This window comes from Numida meleagris, chromosome Z, assembly GCF_002078875.1.
Source record: "Numida meleagris isolate 19003 breed g44 Domestic line chromosome Z, NumMel1.0, whole genome shotgun sequence".
Taxonomy (NCBI): domain Eukaryota; kingdom Metazoa; phylum Chordata; class Aves; order Galliformes; family Numididae; genus Numida; species Numida meleagris.
The window spans coordinates 60,559,589-60,580,545 of NC_034438.1; the positions used below are offsets into that span (position 1 = coordinate 60,559,589).

Here is a 20,957-nt window from a genome sequence, read left to right on the forward strand (position 1 = left end):
CTAAACAATCCTGGTTCCCTCAGCTGCTCCATGTGAGGCTAGTGCTCCAGACCCTTCACTACCTTTGCTGCCCTTCTTTGGGTATGCTCATTGCCTCGATGTCTTGTAGTGAGGGGCTCAAATGTGAACACAGTATTCAAGATGTGGTCTCACCTGGGCTGAGAATAGGGGACAATCACCTCCTGCTCCTGCTGGCTACATTACTTCTGATACAAGCCAGGATGTTGCTGGCCTTTTTGGCTGCCTGGGCACACTGCTAGCTTGTGTTCGGCTGGCTGTCAGCATCCCCAGATTCTTCTCAATTGTACAGCCTTCCAGCCACTTTGCCCCAAGGCTGTGGCTTTGCATGGGGTTGTTATGACCAAAGTGCAGGACCTGATGCCTGGTCTTGTTGAAACTCAGACAGCTGGCCACAGCCCATCAATCCAGTCTGTCCACATCTCTGTTCAGGGTCTTCCTACTCTATTCCACCCCAACTTGGTGTCATCTGCAAACTTACTGAGTGTGCACTCAATGCCCTCTTCCAGATCATCAGTAAAGATAATGAACAGGACAGGCCCCAGTACTGACCCCTGGGGAAGACTGCTTGTGGCCAGTCACCAGCTGGATTTAACTCCATTCACCACCACTCTCTGGGCCCTGCCCTCGAGCCAGTTCTTTATGAGGCACAGAGTGTACCTGTCCAAGCTATCGGCTGCCAGCTTCTCCAGGAGAATACTGTGGGAGACAGTGTTGAAGGCTTTGCTAAAGTCTAGGTAGACCACATCAGCAGCCTTTCCCTCATCCACCAGAGGGGTCACCTGATCATAGAAGATCAGGTTGGTCATGCAGGACCTGCCCTTCATGAAGCCATGCTGGCTGGGTCTGATCCCCCAGCTGTCCCACGCATGCCGTGTGATCGCAGTCACAACTGTCTGCTCTGAGGTCAGGCTGACAGACAGCTGAAAAGCAACTGGTGATTTTTAACGTGTAAGGAAGTATCACAGCAGAGACTCAAAGATGAAGTCCATTCACATTACAGTGAAAGTAAAAGCAAAAGCAAAATGTTGTTTAATAGACAGAAACACTGTGTAATATCATCTTAACGGCTGTATTCATATTACATGAGTTATTTGTGTGATTATCTCATTAGTCTTGCCAGTGAATCTCAGCATCCTTTTAATCCTTACCAGATCAGATCAGTCCCAAGAATTGTCATGTATGAGGAATGCAGAAACATAATCTGAATTGACTACATATTTTACTTTTAAGTGACAAAAAATAATTTTAACAAATCTGTTCTCTTGCTTTGTGAGTTAGAGGTACATACTGAACATTTTTCCCCTCCCTTACTCAAAGTCCTAGCTTCTGTCTTTTTTATTGCATATCAGTACTATCCTGAAAATTCATACTGCAAACCAAAGTGACACTACAAAACTGAAGTGACAGTGCACTTCAAAGTACAGTCATGTATGCAGACAGTAGAAAGAAATCCCACAGCAGCCAAAGTTAGCCAGTTTTCATAGAGTTGATCTGCAGCTTGATTTATTTTAAAAACTTACTTTTCATGTATAAAAATAAGATTCACGGTGGACTTACAGTACACAAAAGACCAACCAGTACATATTTTATAAAATGGTTTAATGAATGCATGCATGTCTGATACAATGATCAATAAATTTACTGAATTCAAATTATTTACTGTTGTAAACATTTTACAAAAGCATTGTGATTTATCTGGATACACAGTCCTTGACGGAAGAACTATTTCAGACTGAATCAGTGGCACATCAAAAAATAAAGCTGACAAGATCCATTCTGCATATTCTCTTTGAACATGATTCCAGCAAGAGAAACAGCATGGTATAAAAGTGTACAGTAAAGATTGTTTCTACCATAACATCAAATTCCGGAAACTGTAAATACAAGTTAAAGTGGTTGAAACAGTCAGAAGTCATAATTATTGTAACCAGTCAGAAATTACAGTAAGAAATGTTATCCAGTTATATGTAGCTGTCAAGACTAAACATTTCTTTCCTTGTCAGTTGATAATTTTTTTTCCAACAAGACAGCAAAACTTTGGCAATTAGAGGTGTTGAAAGTAATTTTCAAAGTTCAAGACACAGTCACAGCATTTTCTTTGCAGAAGGTGAACTGTACACCAAGGCTCAGAGGTTGTGAAAACTGTTTCCAAGTGGAAAAAAAGTGCAAATGTCCTGCACAGATAGCTTAAAAAGCTGCTGGTACAATCATTCACCAACAGAATCTTTGTTTTCTTTTTGCATAGTTCACACATCACTGGGAATGTGACAGGGTGTGCTATTTTTGGCAAGAGCAAGAAGAAAGTGATACTGGTGTGAGTTGCCATGTCAGGCATGCTGGATCCATGCAGAATTCAGGTAGAGGGCTGCTACCTGATGTTATTAGACACTGAATACTGATTTTGTTTTTGTTGAAGCAGTTCTGTAATAGCCAACAGCTTCTTGAGAACATGCTGTAGAAAAAGAATCAGTACAACATTACATTAGCAACTAGAAAAAAAACTGCTTGAGATGCATTTTCAGCAGCTCTGATTTCCTGGTCAGTAAGACGTTATTTTGAAAAAGGAACTCTGAAACAACACTGTGAAATTTATCACTGCACCCGTTGATCTTGTTGCTTTTCGGTTTAATACAGGCTAAGAAAGTATACTGCTAACACACTGTTGGGTGTTGAGACATTTTTTTCCCCCCTCCATTACAGCAGAACTGTTTAAACTAAAATAGGGTGATGGTGAATCATTAGGGCACTGATAGGAAGAAAAGGGAAAAAAATGGAAGATAATTTTGCCAACAGAAGATGAGGACAACATGAGGACAAATTTGTCCTCTATGTAGAAAGTTTTTTGCATCACAGAAACGAAACTGCATCCCTCATCATCCTGTGTATCAGATTTTTCTAAAGATCTACTTTTTTTAAACATGTAGTTTTCCATGACAGGCTTTGTGAACAAAACAATACTTGTTGTACAAACACATGAATTTAGTACTGAAAGCTTCTTCTCTCCTGCCTTGCCGGTCCTGCAATAGTTCTTGTGCTGTTTATCAGGAGTACCAGTTGTAATGACTGAATTATGAGCTTGAACATGATGGATTTTTTTTCTCTCTTGCTACTGAACTGATCAATTGCCCTTATTAGCCTGGATTAGATTTGAGCTGCTGTAATTAAAAAAATATCATTTCAATTCCTTGTGCTTTTTTTCCTGCCAAAGTAATAAAGTTAACAAAAACATGTTGTCATGCTGTGCAAAATCATCATCATCATGTAAGTTCTCTGCATCCCTCTAGTTTGGAAAAAAATGTACTGCTGAAACATGCATTATTTGAGTAACACGGCCCAACACTGCTTAACAGCTGGAACAGACTGACTAATAATAGTTTATAGTGGGTTTGATAGAAAGGCTTGTCATGTTTGTTTATGAATGTACTAGAAAACTGGGAAGTAGAAATAAAGTCGCATTAAAAAGAAGCTAAGGAAAGCAAATTCTATTCAGCTGAAAACAGTAAGACCATTAAACCAGCAACCAAGAACCTGTCACAAATTTTGTGGATTTAGTCTTTCTCTAGTAATTATGAACTTTCTCCATAACCCTAAAAAAACATTTTTTTTTTTTTTTTTTTTTGCATGGAGAAGCAGCTCACAACTATGGACTATTTTGCCTCTATAGCTAATAAACTCTTGGTGATATGCACATTTTGAGATGTTTATCACGTATAATGCTCTCCAGAAGTAGTAAAAAAAAAATCTGAACATTACAGAATAACTTGAGATATACTAATTGTTCCTGTGATTTGACTGTTAAACTTTCTAACTTGCCTGCATTACACCTCGCTCATTACTGAGTGTCCGAAGTTCATCTGAATGCGCCACGCAGATCTCATGCAGGGCTGCCAGATCACGAGAAAGGTCAGTTCGAGAGTGCTCTGTAGTGTCCGGAAGCTCAGGGACATTCTTCAGCAAAAGCAGTGAGAGTAGATTTAAGGATGGTGAGTACTCGGGTATACAGGAAGTTATAGTACTGCTGTACAGATCTGTCAATTCAACTGTTTTACACTCCAAAGAAGTACGGCAATATTAAGTCTCCTGAGCTAATTCTTCTACCCATGTTTTCTGGCATCTATTTCTTCCTCTCCAATATACAGGAATTTCTATTCCTGCTAGAAGTGTTCTTAATAAAAAAATCTGGTGTTGCTGCACTACCGCTAAGCGAAGAAGAAAACTACTAATGATAGAGACTCAACCTCCCAGTAAACAAGGAGGGAATCCATCTATTAAGTGCCCTTTTCCATTTTAAATAAGAGCATCAGCAGCAAAAATAGAGCAAAATTTGTAATAAGTTACAGGCTCATTAAACCAATCATAAAACAATAACACTGTAATTAAAACAGATTAATCCAAACATTATTCTCAAGCCAATTGTTTCCAAGCCAATTGTTTTGACCTCATACAAACTCATTTAAAGAAAACATGCATCATTTTATACAGAAGCTGCAGTCAAACCAGAAGAGGTGACAAATGGCAAACTACCCGAGTGCCAGGAAAGAATACTCATTTTTGAATCTTATAGAAATATTCTAAGATGTCTTTTAAGTCACTTAAAATCAATCCATTCAGGAGGGTAGGCACATATCCTTCATCTTCATTTTTAAAACAAATATTTGGTTTAAAAGAGCTCCTACCATGAGCTTCTGATTTCTGTTACAGCTATCATACATAAAACAGAGTTGAAAATAATACAGCAGTTCTTGTTTGAGACTACAATGTCTAGAATGCTAGTAGGGACATCTGGGAATGTTAACTGAAATGCACTGAGTTTTTTGAAAATAAATTTTAAATTTTGGTAAAAGCTATGTGACAGATTATACACAGGAACTTTTTGTTTTAAGATAGGTTTTTAAAGGTTTATATTTTTGGCCAAAGTTTCTAAGTCCTCACACAGATATTTTAGCTTCTCACTTCTATGGAGGTGCTAAATGAAAAAAATCTAATGACATTTGATGGTTTCAGTTTTGTATGACAGCCACTACCTGCAGTTTTTAAAGATGCAGAAGACAAATTTTATTCAGTAACAAGCATTAAAAATTGTCTGGAAACGGATGCATTTTTGAGCTAGTGAATAAAACACAAATTTTCATTTACGGTGTGGTATGTGACTTCCAGTGAAGAATTTTTTAACCACTTACCCCGAGTTCATCTAAGAACATGATCATGCGGTGTTTGTTGCTCTTGATGAATGGATTTACCCCTTCCATATACGGCTCCTAGTAATTTTTAAAAGTTTTCATTAAGTTATTCATACCTTCATTAAATGTATTCATAAAAATACATACTGGCATGAAGTCTAAGATTTCTGAAATGTGAATGTTCTTCCAACACCTAGCCTCAGTAAACAAATACTGCTTTCCAAAAGTATCATCAAGAATGACTGTAAATTTACAAGACGATAAATTTTGGTGTTATCTTTAGCAATATCTTTATGAGCTGATTGAGTGTAGACTGAGTGTGGACTGCGTACGTGACAACAGAACACTGTGCAGGAGAGGGCACAGTGCAGTGCTAACTGCCTCTTGCACCCACCACACTCAGCCAAATCGAAACCTGAACGTATTACACGTTACATATGGTTGCGCTGTTTGGCAAGTAAAATGCAGTGTTTGCCAATGATGTTTCAGCCTACCTACATGTGTGTGAGCCTGTTAAGACAAGTTTTTTTTTTGATACTAAGCAGACCTGGCAAGCCAAAAGGTTGGATACCCCTGCTCTACACCAAGTCGTCTGGTCGCAATTTGAAAACGAATTATTATATACAGAGATGCCTGCTGCGTATCCTGTGTTCTGATAGCATCAGTATGTAGTGGCACTGCACGTTAAGACAGGTTGCTACTTCCTCCCCAAACAGTATGGCTCCCATTCCCAATTCAGCTAGACTGCTACTGCTCTACTTCAGATCAACACCCTGTTTAGTTCCAAATGAAGACAAAAACACTTCAAGAACTAGGCCTCCAGGCTGATGAGGACAAACAGGTCAGGAGTCAGGCTTTGCATAAGGAAATGGCAACACCACAATTCTAGGTTGTTCTGTATGTGTATAATATTCACCTTAGCTCCAAACTCAACCAGATTTGCTAAGTTCTGCACAGACTTGGCGACCAGCGTCAGTGTTCTTGCAGCAGTAGGGGAAGGAGAATCTGAGAGGAATAGAAAGTATAGTTATTGGCTGTTGCATACAGAACCAACACCGGCCAAAAGAAAGTAAAGCTCTTCTGCAGCTTGTGTTTTTCATAGAATTAAATGCTTTGAATGCTATAATGGAGTAGTATGCGGAAAATGTCACCTGGTGAGGTAAAATGTACGTTGCTTCAGTAATTATGCCCACAAAAATAAGTGTGAGCATGTGGCTCTCCTTTACTATTTTTATACTGAAGAAGTATGCCAAGCAAACCGTTTAATAAGAGTTATGTGAAATAAGAACCATTCTCAGTAATATAAAATAGTTCTGCTGAAAGGAGGACTACTTGTTAAATATACAGGAGAAGTTTATGCATTTCCTTATTTGTTAACCTACCTAAGTGGTCTCTTAAGCATTATGCAAGTTATACTTTAAGTTACTAGCACCAGAAATATGGAATAAATATGGCGTGCTATCCTGGCTTCTATTTCCATGAAATTACACTCACTTACTGTACTTAATATTGCACTTAACACTTTACATTAACCTCACAGTCAGTTAAAACTTCCTTTTTCAAGATGTGATAGAACCTGCAGCATCTCTGTTTCCCCCAGATTACTGCAGGTTTTTTCCCAGATTAAAAGCAGGTTTTAATTTTTCCAGAATTGATTTTCTAGTTCTCTGTACACACATACTCATTCTTGGTACATACTGCTCATCTGCATCTTTTGCTCTGTCTTCCTGCCCTCCTGCTTATTTATCCTGTAATTCACTGAAAATAAGTTATTTTTTTCTTGCATAGCTGGAGTTTAAATTGAGCCACTCACTGTACAACTGATGCCAGTTTTTGACAGCATCTAGTGTTATAGTGCAACTCTTTGAAGAAACAGTGCTGAGTAATCTTAGTACCTTGCAATCCAGAACATCAAGTCTGCTGAACCAGTGTAAAGTAGTATCTTATTTCAAACAACTCCAGTATGTTTGGAGCAAAGATTCTTTCAGGACAGTTATGGAGGATATATGACTGTTGCTGCTGAAACTGAACTGTAGCTGTACACTCAGTCTTCAGGATGCTTCTGTCTCATTATGGGAAGCTGAGGTATGTCGGAAGCCTTGCTCCCAAAGAAGGAGCCTGGACCTCCCCCAACCCCCAGGTTTTTTCCCAGCAGCTCTAAAAGCCCTAGCTATGTCTGTAAGCTTACCTTAGCAGTAGTCAAGAATATTAGCTGAACTTATGCACAGGACTTTAAGACAAGCTTAAAAGGGGTTACACATTTTGATACTTTCAGTTTCATAGAGCTCTTCTTATTTAGTGTATTTTAGAGTGCAAAAGAGAAAACATGCTACATTGTCTGAAAAATTAAAAAGAAAGCTTTCCTGTATCCATTTTCTGATTTCCTCTTATTTCCAAAACAGCATTTTACTAGTAAAATTAGGGAAAAAGGAAGAGCCATGGCTCATGCAAGCCAAGTGTCCCCTACTCTGGGGTCGTTTTTGCCAGAATATGTGGTAACGAAGATGAGGTACAGTGTATGCAAACTCTTAAAAACTGAGTTTTAGTAAAAGAATTTTCCCTTCAGCATTTCCTTTCTTCTCCATAAACAAGGATAATAGCAGAACTTCAATTTTAATTCCCCTGAATGCATCCTTTTGTCTAAAACACACACATACACGCTGTTTCATCTTAAAAATCTCACCTACATCTGTAAGTTAAAAATGCCCACAAACATTCCTAGGCAACTACAACAGAATAAATAAATAATCCATGCTCTCAGCACTGAAGCTTCTCAGCAGGAAAGCCTCAAGCCAGCTGTGTCAGATGTGGTCCCTGGTGCTTGCCAACATCTGAGTTTCCCCCAAAGAGCTGTCCAGGAGAATGTTATCTGATGCTGGCTAGAACTGCCACGGACCAATTTTGCAATCCTGTTTTTACAAACAAGAATGTTCCCTGCCATTGTTGTAGTTACTACTATAGATGCATTCTACCAAGAGAACAGCAAAAATCCAGGTTAACTATGTGGTAAGAATATTCACTTGGGCAAGTTCATGGGAACTCTCTTATTTATGGCCTGTAAGCCAAATGAGATTACTTTCTCAAGTCCACGCATCCCACCTTTTCTAAATGCTACCCCTCTCTCTTATCTTTAAAATTCCTGATTTGAGACTGTACTGAATGAGTAAAAGTAAAGACCTTTACAATGTCTGGCAGCTATCTAAGCAGTAGATTCAAACCAGAAAATCATTCTTGAATAACTAAGTGCCCACTGGTATTTCAGGCTCTGCAGACACACTTTCACAGAATTACCAAGGTTGGAAAAAACCTTCAAGATCATCCAGTCCAACCATCCACCTACCACCAATAGTTCCCACTAAACCATGTTCCTCAGTACAACATCTAAATGGTTCTTGAACACCTCCAGGGACGGCGATGCCACCACTTCCCTGGGCAGCCCACTCCAGCGCCTGAACACCCCCTCAGAGAATCATTTCCTAACGTCCAGCCTGAACCTCCCCTGGCACAACTGGAGGCCATTCCCCCTCGTCCTATCACTAGTTACAAGAGAGAAGAGGCCGACCCCCAGCTCACTACAACCTCCCTTCAGGTAGTTATAGAGAGTGATAAGATCACCTGTGAGCCTCCTCTTCTCCAGACTGAACAATCCCAGCTCCCTCGCCTGCTCCTCATGAGGCCTGTGCTCCAGACCCCACACAGCTTAGCTGCCCTTCTCAGGACACACTCCAGGGCCTCGACGTTTTTCTTGCAGTGAGGAGCCCAAAACTGAGTGCAGTACTCAAGGTACGGCCTCACCAGGGCTGAGTATGGACTCTATAGATCTTGTATAGCTCTCATACAGACTCTATATATCTTTCAACTCTATAGCTCTTGTTCACATAAGACATATCATGAAATTCAGCCATGAACTTTGGCACTGCGCTGTATTCAAAGTGAAATCTGAAGATCACACACTTGATATTTCCATGCTGCTAGAAGATACTGCACATTGCTAGACTTTAACTCCAGAGCACGTTATTAAATGCAACAACACATTCTTCTGGAGTTTAAACCCAGACACTGGAGATAAGGACCGCATAACCTTTGAGGGTGAAAAGCACATGCTTACCACTTTATGGAGAAGACATGAAGTGATGTGGATTACATGAGCTTGGACACTTTTCCAAAGCTTCATAATTTGGATTTACTAACGTAAAGTCATGCCTATTACTATACAAAGTATGAAATTGATCTGAAGCATATAGTCACCTGAGATGATATTAAACATCCTTGGGTTCAGGATAGCAGGACAAATCAGTCGAAGAAAAACAAAGCCACTGAAATTGAAAGAAATTTGTATTTTGTTTAATAGTAATATTAATGTAAAATTGTGTAATCTTGAACAATTCAAGTGAATGTGGAAATCTTTTTGAGATACACAACAACAAATCAGCCTGCACTATATGGTTGTTAATTATGAATGTCTTGCTGTGACATCAACTATGATGAAAAACTGAAGAGGAGGCATTACTGATTTCCCAATTAAGGTGGGTTGCTGATACCAACTGGGAAGAACTTGACTGCACAGTCACTTTGAAGCTAAGCTAAGACCACACTAGCTTCAGAAAGGAGAAGCCCCTGGTCCCCTGCCTTCCAGAGGTTTTCCACTGTCTTCTACAGAAGGCATTAATCCTGCAGCCTTTGACTGCCCCAACCAAAGTAAGGGCTGCAGAAGTGAAAGGGCAGAAGGGAACCTCTTTTCTGGCAGCAACACAGCCTCTGATCAGCTTAAGCTGACCTGTATCCTGATGGCAGTACACTATAGTAGAAGAATAGCATGGGATTTGCTATGTTTTCTCCCAGAACTAATTGCTGCCACCTAGAAAGCTGAAGAAAAGCACTAGGAACTCATTCAAGATAAACTCAAAACAGCCTTCAAGTATGATGAGAAAAATCTGATTTTCTTTAAGAGCAGAAGTAAAAAATATCTAGCTCATGTCAACCTCAATTCTGACTAACTGCTGTAAGAGGAAGTTACATGAAGACCAGCTCAGGTGATCTACATCATCCTTCATTTTGTCTGGACCGGCAGACTGTTTTTCACTATAACAATAACAAAGCCTGAACTGACAAGGGAGGGAAGGGGATGTCACACAACCTCACTTACTGTTGAGCACAGAGTGACTAACATTCATATTACTTGGAAATGATGCATGGGTTATTGGTAAGGTTAACACATCTTCCATATGTCTAAGACATCTGAATTCTAATACGTACTTTTAGGGAAGTTTCTTTTTTCCTCCAAGAACTACAAATCATGAGCTGGTAAAACAACAGTCCTGGACCTCAGTGAAGCAAAAATAATGTCTATGGTGTGAATATAAAGATACAAGTATGTAATTTTGAAATCACGGAATACAGACCAATCTAACCTAAGTGTCTAAAGTGTTTTTTTAGTGTAAAAAAACAATTTTCTTCACAAAAGGCTGCAGCACTCTAGATGAGAAGTTTTAAGTATCCACTTGTGAAGACTAAGGTCACAAGAAAAGTGGATCCAATATTTACAGCACTTAGTGAAGGGCTGTGGGAAACTTCAAATGTAAGCTGTGTCCACCTAAGGAAAGCTATGTGGTTCTCTGGAGCTGAGGAACAAGAGAAAGATGTGACATTTCCTGAGCTCTACAGCCCTGCAATATGTTAGCTCTTCAGAATAAGAGGGGCTCTCCTAATAGGAGCAGTCCTGATTTGAAGGCAAAGCCCTAGCATTGTACCCTGGATTCTGTAAGCCATGGATTTAGTGTCAAAATGATTTAAAAAAAAAAAAGGGCCAAAGACAAATCCTCTGAAAATCTCTAACTGGAGGAAAATCTAACCTTGGCAAATCAGATGACTGCCAGATACTGGGGAAGGGGGGAAAACACAAGATGGGACTTGCCATAACCTCAGACACTAACATTTAGGAACACATCATCAAGATCATATCTTTTGTTGGACTGGCAATGAACGGTTAGAGGAAGGACTTGTATATTGCTTTGGATTATGAATACAGATTGGAGTTTTTGTACTTGGTGTAACTTCAGAGGAGCCATGTTTGACATGTTCCAACACAGCAAGGCTGGAGCAGAGAAATGAAGGGATACTAATACAGTATAGAATTACACGCTTTCAGAAACCAATACTGTTAATAAGAGTGACTGGCATCAGATCATGCAGCACCAGCAACTGGGAGCTCTCTCTGGGAGCAGAAAACTAAATACTCCAAAGCAAACAATACTTCAGTGAAGCCTAATGACAGCTGGCTTGCCTTTATGAAATTTCGTGCCATGCTGGCTCTGCATTTTAAGGGGAAGTGATCCTAACCTGTGTAGGTTTTCTCCAGCAATTAACATATGCCACATAAGTGTTGCTGAGCAATGTCTTCTCAGGCAGCATATGACAGGATCACGATCTCCAGAAGTTGCTACTCTCTACAGGTATCACAAAGGCTAACTATTCCTTTGAGAGAAGTTTGGTTTTTTTTTCCCCTAGCATGAAAATGGGAATCATTATTTTAGTTGTAAAACTTAACATAATGCAAGTAAATTTAAAGTTATAACTATTACGCAAAGCTATCCTGACCTCTGTACTACAACATCTTATTCTGGCAAAGCTCTATGAACATGAATCTTGCAGGCTTGTAATCCTTAATTGGGATATCATGCCTCGGTATCATAACTACCTTAAATGTCATTATCTTTATAAGTACTATAAAGTTTTGTCACAGAAAAATAGATTAAGCACACTGAAGCTTGTTACAGATAAGACTTTAAGAGATTACTTTCAACAAAATGACACGTAACTTACCTAACAACTCTGGTTCTCATGGTTGTATTAGCAGGCCACTTGTTTTGAACAGACTTCTGCAAGCACCCATAAATATACCTCAACGTCCTGTAAAAATTGTAGCTAATTACTCATTACATAAGACTTAGAGAATCAAAAAGACTAGTCAAAGGATCCTGTTCAACTGCCTACTTGATGCTGAACTATTATCAATTCCAAGTCTGTGATTTAGATACTTAAATTTAAATTAACTAAATTAATTTCTAAGTTTAAAAATTAGTAAAAAGTCAATTTATAATTGTTCATTTTTTATACTTTGTTAAAAAGTGTATTTATAAACTGAGGAAAGGCTTTCACTGATATATAATTCTATTCATGAAGGTAACATTAGATGTGCATTTAATGTTTTATAACCACCTACGATATGTTTTGTAAACAGTATTTCCTTTTAAAAAAGACAAATTTGATATTTTGATTTTTTTACTTTTGCTCTTTTTAACTTAATAGCAACTTTTCTTTCCATAAATAAGGGTTAAATTTTAATGATTAAGAGGCTAAGCAACCACAGAATTTCTCCTCTCCAACATAAAAACACAAGAACTGTGGCACTTCTCACATGTTGAGAGCTGCATCACATAATTCAAAAGAACCACAGCTTTAATCCTTGCCAGCACTACCAGAAAATAAACATGTTATCTAAAACATAAGGAGTTTGTTTACTTTAAAAGCAAACGATAGGGTGAAAGAGAACTGTTAGTACAATCAACTTTTTATTAATGATTCAAATCTAAAGTAAGAACATAGAAGTTACTTTGGCACTTCAAAAAGAAGGAAAAAAATGCCTGTACATTTCCTTGATAGAAATAACCACAGCATGGTATCACACTGCTACTGTCTGCTTATATTTTTAATGTATTGTTAATAATTCTGTCTCTCTTCCCCAGAGGAAAAGGAATTGGAAGAACTTGTTATTAACTTAAAATTGCCTCCTAACTAGTATTGTCTTCTACCTCTTTCAGAAAACAAGACTTGATTATTTTTATTCTTCTTTCCTTGAAAAGCAAGACGCTTTTGTAAAAAAGTACTATTTATTACTGAAAAGGTTGTTTTTTAATGCTTCTGTATTCCACTGTACAAATAACCCTAAAGACCCTAACAACTCTAATCAGTCTTGTGACTGATAAGCAGAAGATGAACCCATAAAAATACCATTATAAGGTGCAATGTAAATCACATAAGCAGGAATTTTCAAGTACAAATCTGAAGAGTGCCAACTTACGGAGGCAGTATCTCTGCAGCCATGAATATTTTCTCCACCAGTTCTGAAAGTATACTGAGTAGATGCGCCAAATTAGTGTTTACATCTTCATTCTTTTCTAGTTTTGAAGGATTTAACTAAAAAGAGAAAATGGTTAGGTTTCCTCTCCTACCAGAACAACATGGTTTCATAATATTACACAGTGAAGACTTCTTCAAAGTAAATTAAAAATTCTGCTGCAGTAGAAATCTCAGACTCTTACAGAACTCCCACATCTGCTTCAATGGCTATCCAGGAAATTGGAAGAAGCAGTGGTTCTAGTATATTATGCTTTTAATATTTAAGACACTACACACTACACATTCACACGACCCTTCCCTATCTTTTAATTTGAAATTCTGAGGATGCCCATCCTTTCCACAATTAAATTAGAGCAGAACACAGAAGTTAGGAGAATCATTAAAAAAACAACAATAAAACAATTCCCCCCAACTCTACCCCAAAACCTCCCCCCAGAAATCAGCAGGATCAATAAGAAACATCAGGGAGTTTAAAATCAGAACTAAAGGTCAGAAACTGACTTGTATAACATCTTGAGCTTACTAGAAGTTATTTAGGTCATGCAGCTCAGTAACTGCTGCAGAACAACCTATGTTATCTACAGAATAAATACCTAACTTGAAAATTACGAATGTAAAAATGTAGCACTTCAAAAGTGCTACTATGAATATTGCTCACGGCAACACCTAGAAAAAAAATAATGAATTCAGATCCTGTATTAATCACGTAAAGGAAGCTTTGTTCTGAGAGATAAATCAGTGTCTCTAAAGATAACATTTAATCCAAACATAAAATACAACAGCCAGCAGATAATTGTGTCAACAAACCAAGGTGTTTAAAAACATAGTTCAAGGTATCACCTCACAGGACTGCTTGCTCTCCATTATCTTTAATATAGAGTCTTTCAGTGCATGGTGAACAAAACGTGTTGCTGTGGCTTTCATATACTGCTCCATAAGTGTACTTGCTAAAGTGGTAGCACGAAACAAGGTAGTAGCTTCATCTGAAAGAAAAAAGATAGAGCAAACTGAAAGGTTGAGAAAGGTAGACAATAAAGAGCAGAGAAAAAAAACTGCTGCATCTGCATTTCAGTATATGTTGTAAACAAAGATGACAAAAAAAGACGACACCACAGCCAATTCCTCCCCACAGTTTCAATAAACTTCAGTGCAAGTAGTGTAATACCTTCCACGCTTATTTCCCTGTCATTTAGTGTTCGTAACAACAAGGACTCAAGCTTTTCATGAAGAAAAATCTTCAGTAAAATGCCAGCCAACAGTGTTCTATCCTGTCCACAAACATGTGATAAGGCATAGACTACATGAAGTTCTTTCTGGAGTATAAGCTGAAAGAAAAAAAAGAAAATTCAGAAATGTATACAATGTTCAGTAGAAATTGGTGTCATATCTATAGTAAAACAGTGTCACTATAAATGTAATTCAACTGTGTCAACCACTGTTTTCAAAATTTGTCTCACACAACACAGCTTTGACAGGTGAACTAGGGAAAGTTAAACAATTCTGTACCTCTTTAAACTCACTGTACTCCTCTTCTGGCATGATCTTCTCCATAGAATATCGTGCTCGAACACGCAGAGATCCTGGCTCAATACCCTTTAATGGTACATGGGAACTGAGTTGAAACCACTCATCTGTTGCATGTCCTTTTTGTAATCGGCTTAACTGGCAGCGCATAAATACTTAAGGAAAAAAGTATTATTCAATTAATTTACCTCCAGCAAAACAGTGTTCGTATCAAGTAAAATCACAGTTTATTTTCATCACATGCCATCTTGTTTCACCAAGAGTCTTAATAGTGGCAATCAAGATTTTTGCCATCAATAAATTAGCAGGTTCTCTATTGGTTTAAAATGTTCCTGTGAAGTGGAAATATAAAGCGGTCTGCAAGCGATGCATAAACATGCATTCAAAAATGCCACACAGATGCTGACGTTGTTTTCTTTGTAACACCCAAGGAGCAGATAAAGTGCTACCTTGCAATTCCTGGCAGCAATCAGAAAATAAAAGCAGACAGAGTGTTTAGAATTCACTGTTTTTTCCCAGTCTTGGGCTGATATCACTATCAGGCCTACTTCCTGACCGCTTTCTTACTTTTTACTATTAATATAGTGGTACTACTGAAGTTACTCACACTACTATACTCCAACAAATGTTCTCTTTTTTTAAATTCAATTTCTGCAAAGCCTATAAAGTCTCCCAGAAATTGTCAGCAGTTCCAGCAGACTTTCCACTGCCCCAGTATTGCAATGTTATCACCTGATACTGGGACAGAAAAACGTCACATTCATAATGCTCACTTCAGGGCACTCCAATTGCCCATTTCACACTCTTTGGAGCTGATAAAATCCTATGAGATAATGCATTCAGGTCAGTTAAGTAGTTGGGAAAATAATTCTTCATCTTCTACTTAGTCCCATTGTGAATGGGACTACAATCCCATCCATCAACTTTCCGAGAATATTTCTTCCCACCAAATCTCATATACTGCAGCTAAGCCACGTGTTTTCTTCCTTTGGTTGCAAATGTATAGCACGTGTCGTACATTGGTACACTGATAGGGACAGTGAAATACAAGATCTAGAATAATTTACTTATTTTTTTCTGTGAATATAGTAGTACTTTGTAATTGTAATATCACCTGGAAAACATGGGAGCCTCTAGCCAGTCAGAGCAGGCTAGAGTAACTTCCTAGTGTACATTTGCCAATTCTGTGGCACCACAGTGACTTTTTTTCCCCATCTGGCTGCAACTGCATTATCTAAACTATCAACTTCAAAACCAACCTGTGGCACTTCTGGAAATAAGAACTCAGAAGGAAAAGCAAAGGCTAATGTTGTGTTTTACAGACTTGCCTGCATATGCTGACCTCATCCTTTATAGAAAATGTTTACTTTTTCCCACCAGTAACTAATTTGAAATTAACCAACTATCGTGGTGCTAAACCACTCCAGTTCAATCCTGTGTGGTATTGGCCTGAAAGACTGATTGCTTCAACTGTGTAATCAAACTGGAGCATCCCAGATTTCAGTAGCAAACAAAGTCTAAATACTACGGTTTTATTGTATTTTTTATGCTTGTTTTTAAGACATCAGTACATACTTATGGAAATAAATCCTTCTGCAAGTTATTTAATTCCTCTTTGCTAGAGAAACCAAAAAGGTTTGAAAAGAAATGATACTAAACTACTTAGCGAAACTGGTGAACTACTTTTACAAGGAAGGAGTATTATGAGATAGATTACTTTTAACAGACAAAGATCCAAGTCAAAAACTTGAGAATTCATGAAATAATTTAAAATACTGAAGAAACAGCCTTCATGCTCTTATTTTAGTACTTAAAATGAAATAAATTTTGGAAGAAATAAAGTAATGAGACCCATACATATTGTTGGGCCTTCAATCTGCTTACTACAGCAGAAGCAATAAGCAGGCAAGCTGATGGAACCAAATAATGGGGAAGAAGAACAGTACCAGCATCACATGATTCCTATTTCAGAGCAATCCACGTTTGGCAACCTCAGCTGAGAAGCATTATGTTCATGAAAGTAATGAATTATCTTGCTTTTGGAGAGTTCAGGCATTATTCTGGCAATACATACTGATTTGTTAGATAAAATCTGGTACTGTTCATTTATTTCCATTTTTATTAGGGCAGAGATACATATTAATTCAATTTGACTTTGTTCAATCCCTATCCCCAAATTCAATTACTGTTGAGTTATGCTGTGAGTGTAGCTAACTGCAGCCAAGTAACTCTACCCCTAATGAAACCTCCTATCAACTCCCAGCAGCTGGACGCATCCAAAACCAACATAATCTCCTTAAACTGGACAAAGAGAAGCAAACTACAAAAACAATCTGAAAGAAATTAAAACATTCAATTCATGAATTACCATTGTAATGGTTCTTGCACTGTTTGAACCGTTGGGATAGCAAGATAATGACTTTTCTACTCAAGTAAATATAAGAACAGTGCAAGAACATGATGAAAACTGTGATTAAAGGCCTTCTGTGTGTCAGAGGGATAGATCTTTTTTCCTCCTATTGCACAATAATTTTTCTAGTCAGAGGAAGAACAGAGTTTTGGAATTGCATTCTGGAATGTGGAATTGAGTTCCGCAAGAGCATTCAATCTGAGCAGTAATTCTTCTACTTTTGTCACAATTTCCCTATAAATCTCTTCTCTGAAAAATCACAAAATTAACACAGAGGCTAGTAACACAATATATGCAAACTGAAACAACTGCGATAGATTCTAAGTACTCCACCAGGCTTTAAAACAGGCAGGTCTGAACACAATAGAAAAGAAAAATTCTTGGAACAAACTAAGGGTGGGTGGGGTAGTTCTGTGCTGAAGGCAACAAACAAGGAAGAGTGTAGGGGCCGAAGCTCCTACAGAGTAGGTCAACAAATGGTAGTTTGACTAGAAGAAGTTTGAAACATGTTGTGTGTGAGAATTGATCGTAATCATCTTTTTTTCTTTTTTAATACAGAAGAGCTCAGAAGCCATGTTTTTCAAAAGAAGTCCTTTCTTTTCTAGAAAGCTGATGATGCCTTACCAGCTTGCTAATAACTTGCTGACATAGAAACAACACAACTACTGAAGGTGCAGCTCTCTAGATAACAGGAAGAGCACAAATTCTTGTGAATTCCTGTAAAAAGTGGAAGAAAATATGGAATCTTTCCTAAAGTGATACTAAGGTAACTTCACGTTTAAGCCTAGAAGTGGTGTAAGGAAAGTATGCAGATAATGTGAAACAAAGAAAAAGGCAGATTTCGTTCCAAAAACTCTCAAGGTGTTTTTGATTCATTTTTAAATTGATTAATTAATACACTTCCTCCCTTACCTTGTTATCATTAGACACAACAAAAATATTAAAAAGGAATTCCAAACTTAACACAGATCAAATAAATTAACTCAGTGAAACAGTATTTCATTGAGCAGACTATTACTGACAGCTTCTCTTTCGCTCTTGCCTTTTCGTAAGCACAGTCACTGCATCACATAATGGCTACTCTAAAGCACAGCTAGAAAAGCCAGGAGATACTTAGGACTGGATTTCTGTGCATCTTACTACTAAAAACCATGCAAGTTCTCATCGTAAAAACATGAACGCAAAACCATAAACAGACATCCAAAACATACAAATATAGTAGCGTGGCAGGCATAAAAATACACTTAATTCTCTTGTGATAATGTTTGACAAGAGCCATGAAAACTGCACAAAGAATCCACTGCTGCAATATATACGCAACTTTTACAGAAAAATACTTACATATATCTGGATCTTTACTTTTCTTTGTTTTGTTACTAAGACTTATCTCAAATCTATTAATATCAGATGAAAGATCACTAGGAGAAAAGACAGAAAGCCTCAATTAATACTATAGTTGGCTGGCATTCAGCTTTAGTCTAAACTCATTTCAAATCTGAATTCTCATTTAAAGCCAAAGACACTTACATTAACAAAGGTATTTAGGTGCCTGGAGAAAATCTGCTCACACATTCATGGCTAAAAAGTTGCTGCTGTTGAACCACACACACAGTATTTTTAAAAGCATATGCAAAATAGTACACGGTTAATAATCTTAAATGCAGAGCATCTTAGTGAAATTCAAGAAGACTAAGACTTACTCAAAAACAAATTCTTCTGACCACACAGGGTTCTGCCCTTCCCTGATATGTGTTTTTGCTACCTGAACACTGTTCAGGTAGATGTTACAATACGGATTAGTAAAATGCTTTACTGGGAGCGTATGAGCTTCTTCTACATGCAAAATAAGACTGCTGACCTGAAAAAAAATACAAAAAATTTACTACTTCTTGCAGAAACAGAAACATTAAAAACATGAATGACTTTTTTTTCCTCCATGAGGAGGCTTAATGTTAACTTATGAGTAGTGATTACAAACTATTACTTCTGAATAGAAAGGGCAAGGAAAGACGTAATGGATCAACATTTTAATTAGTACCAGTGACAGAATAAGAGCAGTATCAAATAATTACTAAAGACAAATCTCTGGCATCGTGTTTTCAACGCACTGTGTTTGTTTTTGTTAGTGGTGGTGGTTTTCATTCATTTATTTATTTTTAACTTATCTCTTCAAGACACTAGGATTTGCAAATGCTAGCTTTTCTATACACAGAAAACTTTATGGAAACCAAGAACTGGCATGTTGAGTAAAAACAGATGATTCCAAGCACAATGGCTTACCTGTTGCTTTCCTAACAGACTACTACATAAAATTCTATTGTGCAACACTTTATCAACTGTATTCCCCCTAAAAGGAAAACACTTGGTCTGTAATATGGATTCTCAAGATTACAGCAATTAGTAACCCTGCATTTCCAGAAAATGAGAAGTGAACTTTCTGAAATCTCATCTACATAAAGGAAGATATTTTGAACTATCTACTTTTGTACAAAATTCCAAATAATGTGTAATTCATAGTTCATTCCAAAATCTATTGATATCAGCCGATGTCAAATAAATACAGTAAGAACAGGAATTACCGTATTTAATTTGGTCAACATTTCATTTAAATTCAAATATTCAACAACACAAGTTTTGAAGGACATTTCAAAAAACTGTAAGAATGCACATCAGTGATTTTATATTCTCTCAGAAGACTGACCATGCCATAAAGGTCACTATTATAAACACTAGCAGGGTCTTACTTTCCACCACAGTTTGCAAGCACACAATACAAAGTAATTGATGGAGCATGTTTCTCATACTCTGCTTTCTGATATAATTTCTCTAAAAAAAATGGAAGTGTTTCATTTTTTTTCCTGTCTTGATGACTCACATTTATATTTTTCACTTATTTTCTGTTCTCCTTTATGTAGACAAGCATTTGTTTTTTGAGGAACAGAATTAGTTCAAACTGCCACCCTTCTTGCTTTGCTTTTGCAGGTTGCAAGCCTCCAATTTCACCTACCAGTTCACCTGTGAATTCACTTAATTTAGTTATTTTCTTCAGAAGCATCCAATCTTCTTTAATGCTAACTACAGAATAGTTCTGTGTCCTGGAAAACATATGTCTTTTTCCACACTAACTACTTTCACTGTTCTCAACATTCAAAAGTATCAGGGATTCTTGAAGCATATCTGTTACTTTCCAATCATTATAGACTTGGGTCATAAATGACCATCTGTCCTCCACCTCTGTGAGAAATTCTGGCCAAAGCAGCATGTTCAAGAGGCCAAGAGATTTTCAGTCCAAAGCACGGCGCAGCACATGCTGGATACTAAAAAATGAGTAACAGTATTTGAACGAGTATTTTGTTTACATCTGACAATTTTTTGAAGTCTGTCAATTTTTTTTTAAAGTCTCTCACATTATTAAAAAAATTAAGTTGATAAAAAAGCTGACTTCAATCACAGTTATGCGACATCAGAAATTAGTAACTAGCATAGTATCTGCAGATTGCATAAAAACACTGTTCTTTATGTATACAGATATTGTAACAAAATTGAAATCATCCTGGTTCTACATAACTCCAAAAAGGAAAGTAAGAACGTGCAGAATTTACTGATGTTGAAAGGAAAATTTGTCAACTTCACTGCACAGCATAAAACTTTACCCCCAGCAAAGCAAAACCCCTTGACATCTA

The 20,957-nt window shown here is 37.5% G+C and overlaps 1 protein-coding gene across 1 annotated transcript in view; it reads right to left on the reverse strand.

The window, feature by feature from the left end:
* Positions 1,604 to 20,957, reverse strand: part of RASA1 (RAS p21 protein activator 1) — a 60,900-nt gene continuing 41,546 nt past the window's right edge. The window contains exons 14-25 of the mRNA XM_021380075.1: positions 18,975 to 19,132; positions 18,616 to 18,692; positions 14,847 to 15,019; positions 14,506 to 14,665; positions 14,181 to 14,323; positions 13,282 to 13,397; positions 12,024 to 12,110; positions 9,450 to 9,517; positions 6,118 to 6,206; positions 5,202 to 5,279; positions 3,835 to 3,969; positions 1,604 to 2,473 (exon numbers count right to left, since the gene is read on the reverse strand). Coding sequence (XP_021235750.1) covers positions 2,390 to 2,473; positions 3,835 to 3,969; positions 5,202 to 5,279; positions 6,118 to 6,206; positions 9,450 to 9,517; positions 12,024 to 12,110; positions 13,282 to 13,397; positions 14,181 to 14,323; positions 14,506 to 14,665; positions 14,847 to 15,019; positions 18,616 to 18,692; positions 18,975 to 19,132 — 1,368 coding nt within the window. The 3' untranslated portion in view covers positions 1,604 to 2,389. The remainder of the gene's footprint in view (positions 2,474 to 3,834; positions 3,970 to 5,201; positions 5,280 to 6,117; positions 6,207 to 9,449; positions 9,518 to 12,023; positions 12,111 to 13,281; positions 13,398 to 14,180; positions 14,324 to 14,505; positions 14,666 to 14,846; positions 15,020 to 18,615; positions 18,693 to 18,974; positions 19,133 to 20,957) is intronic.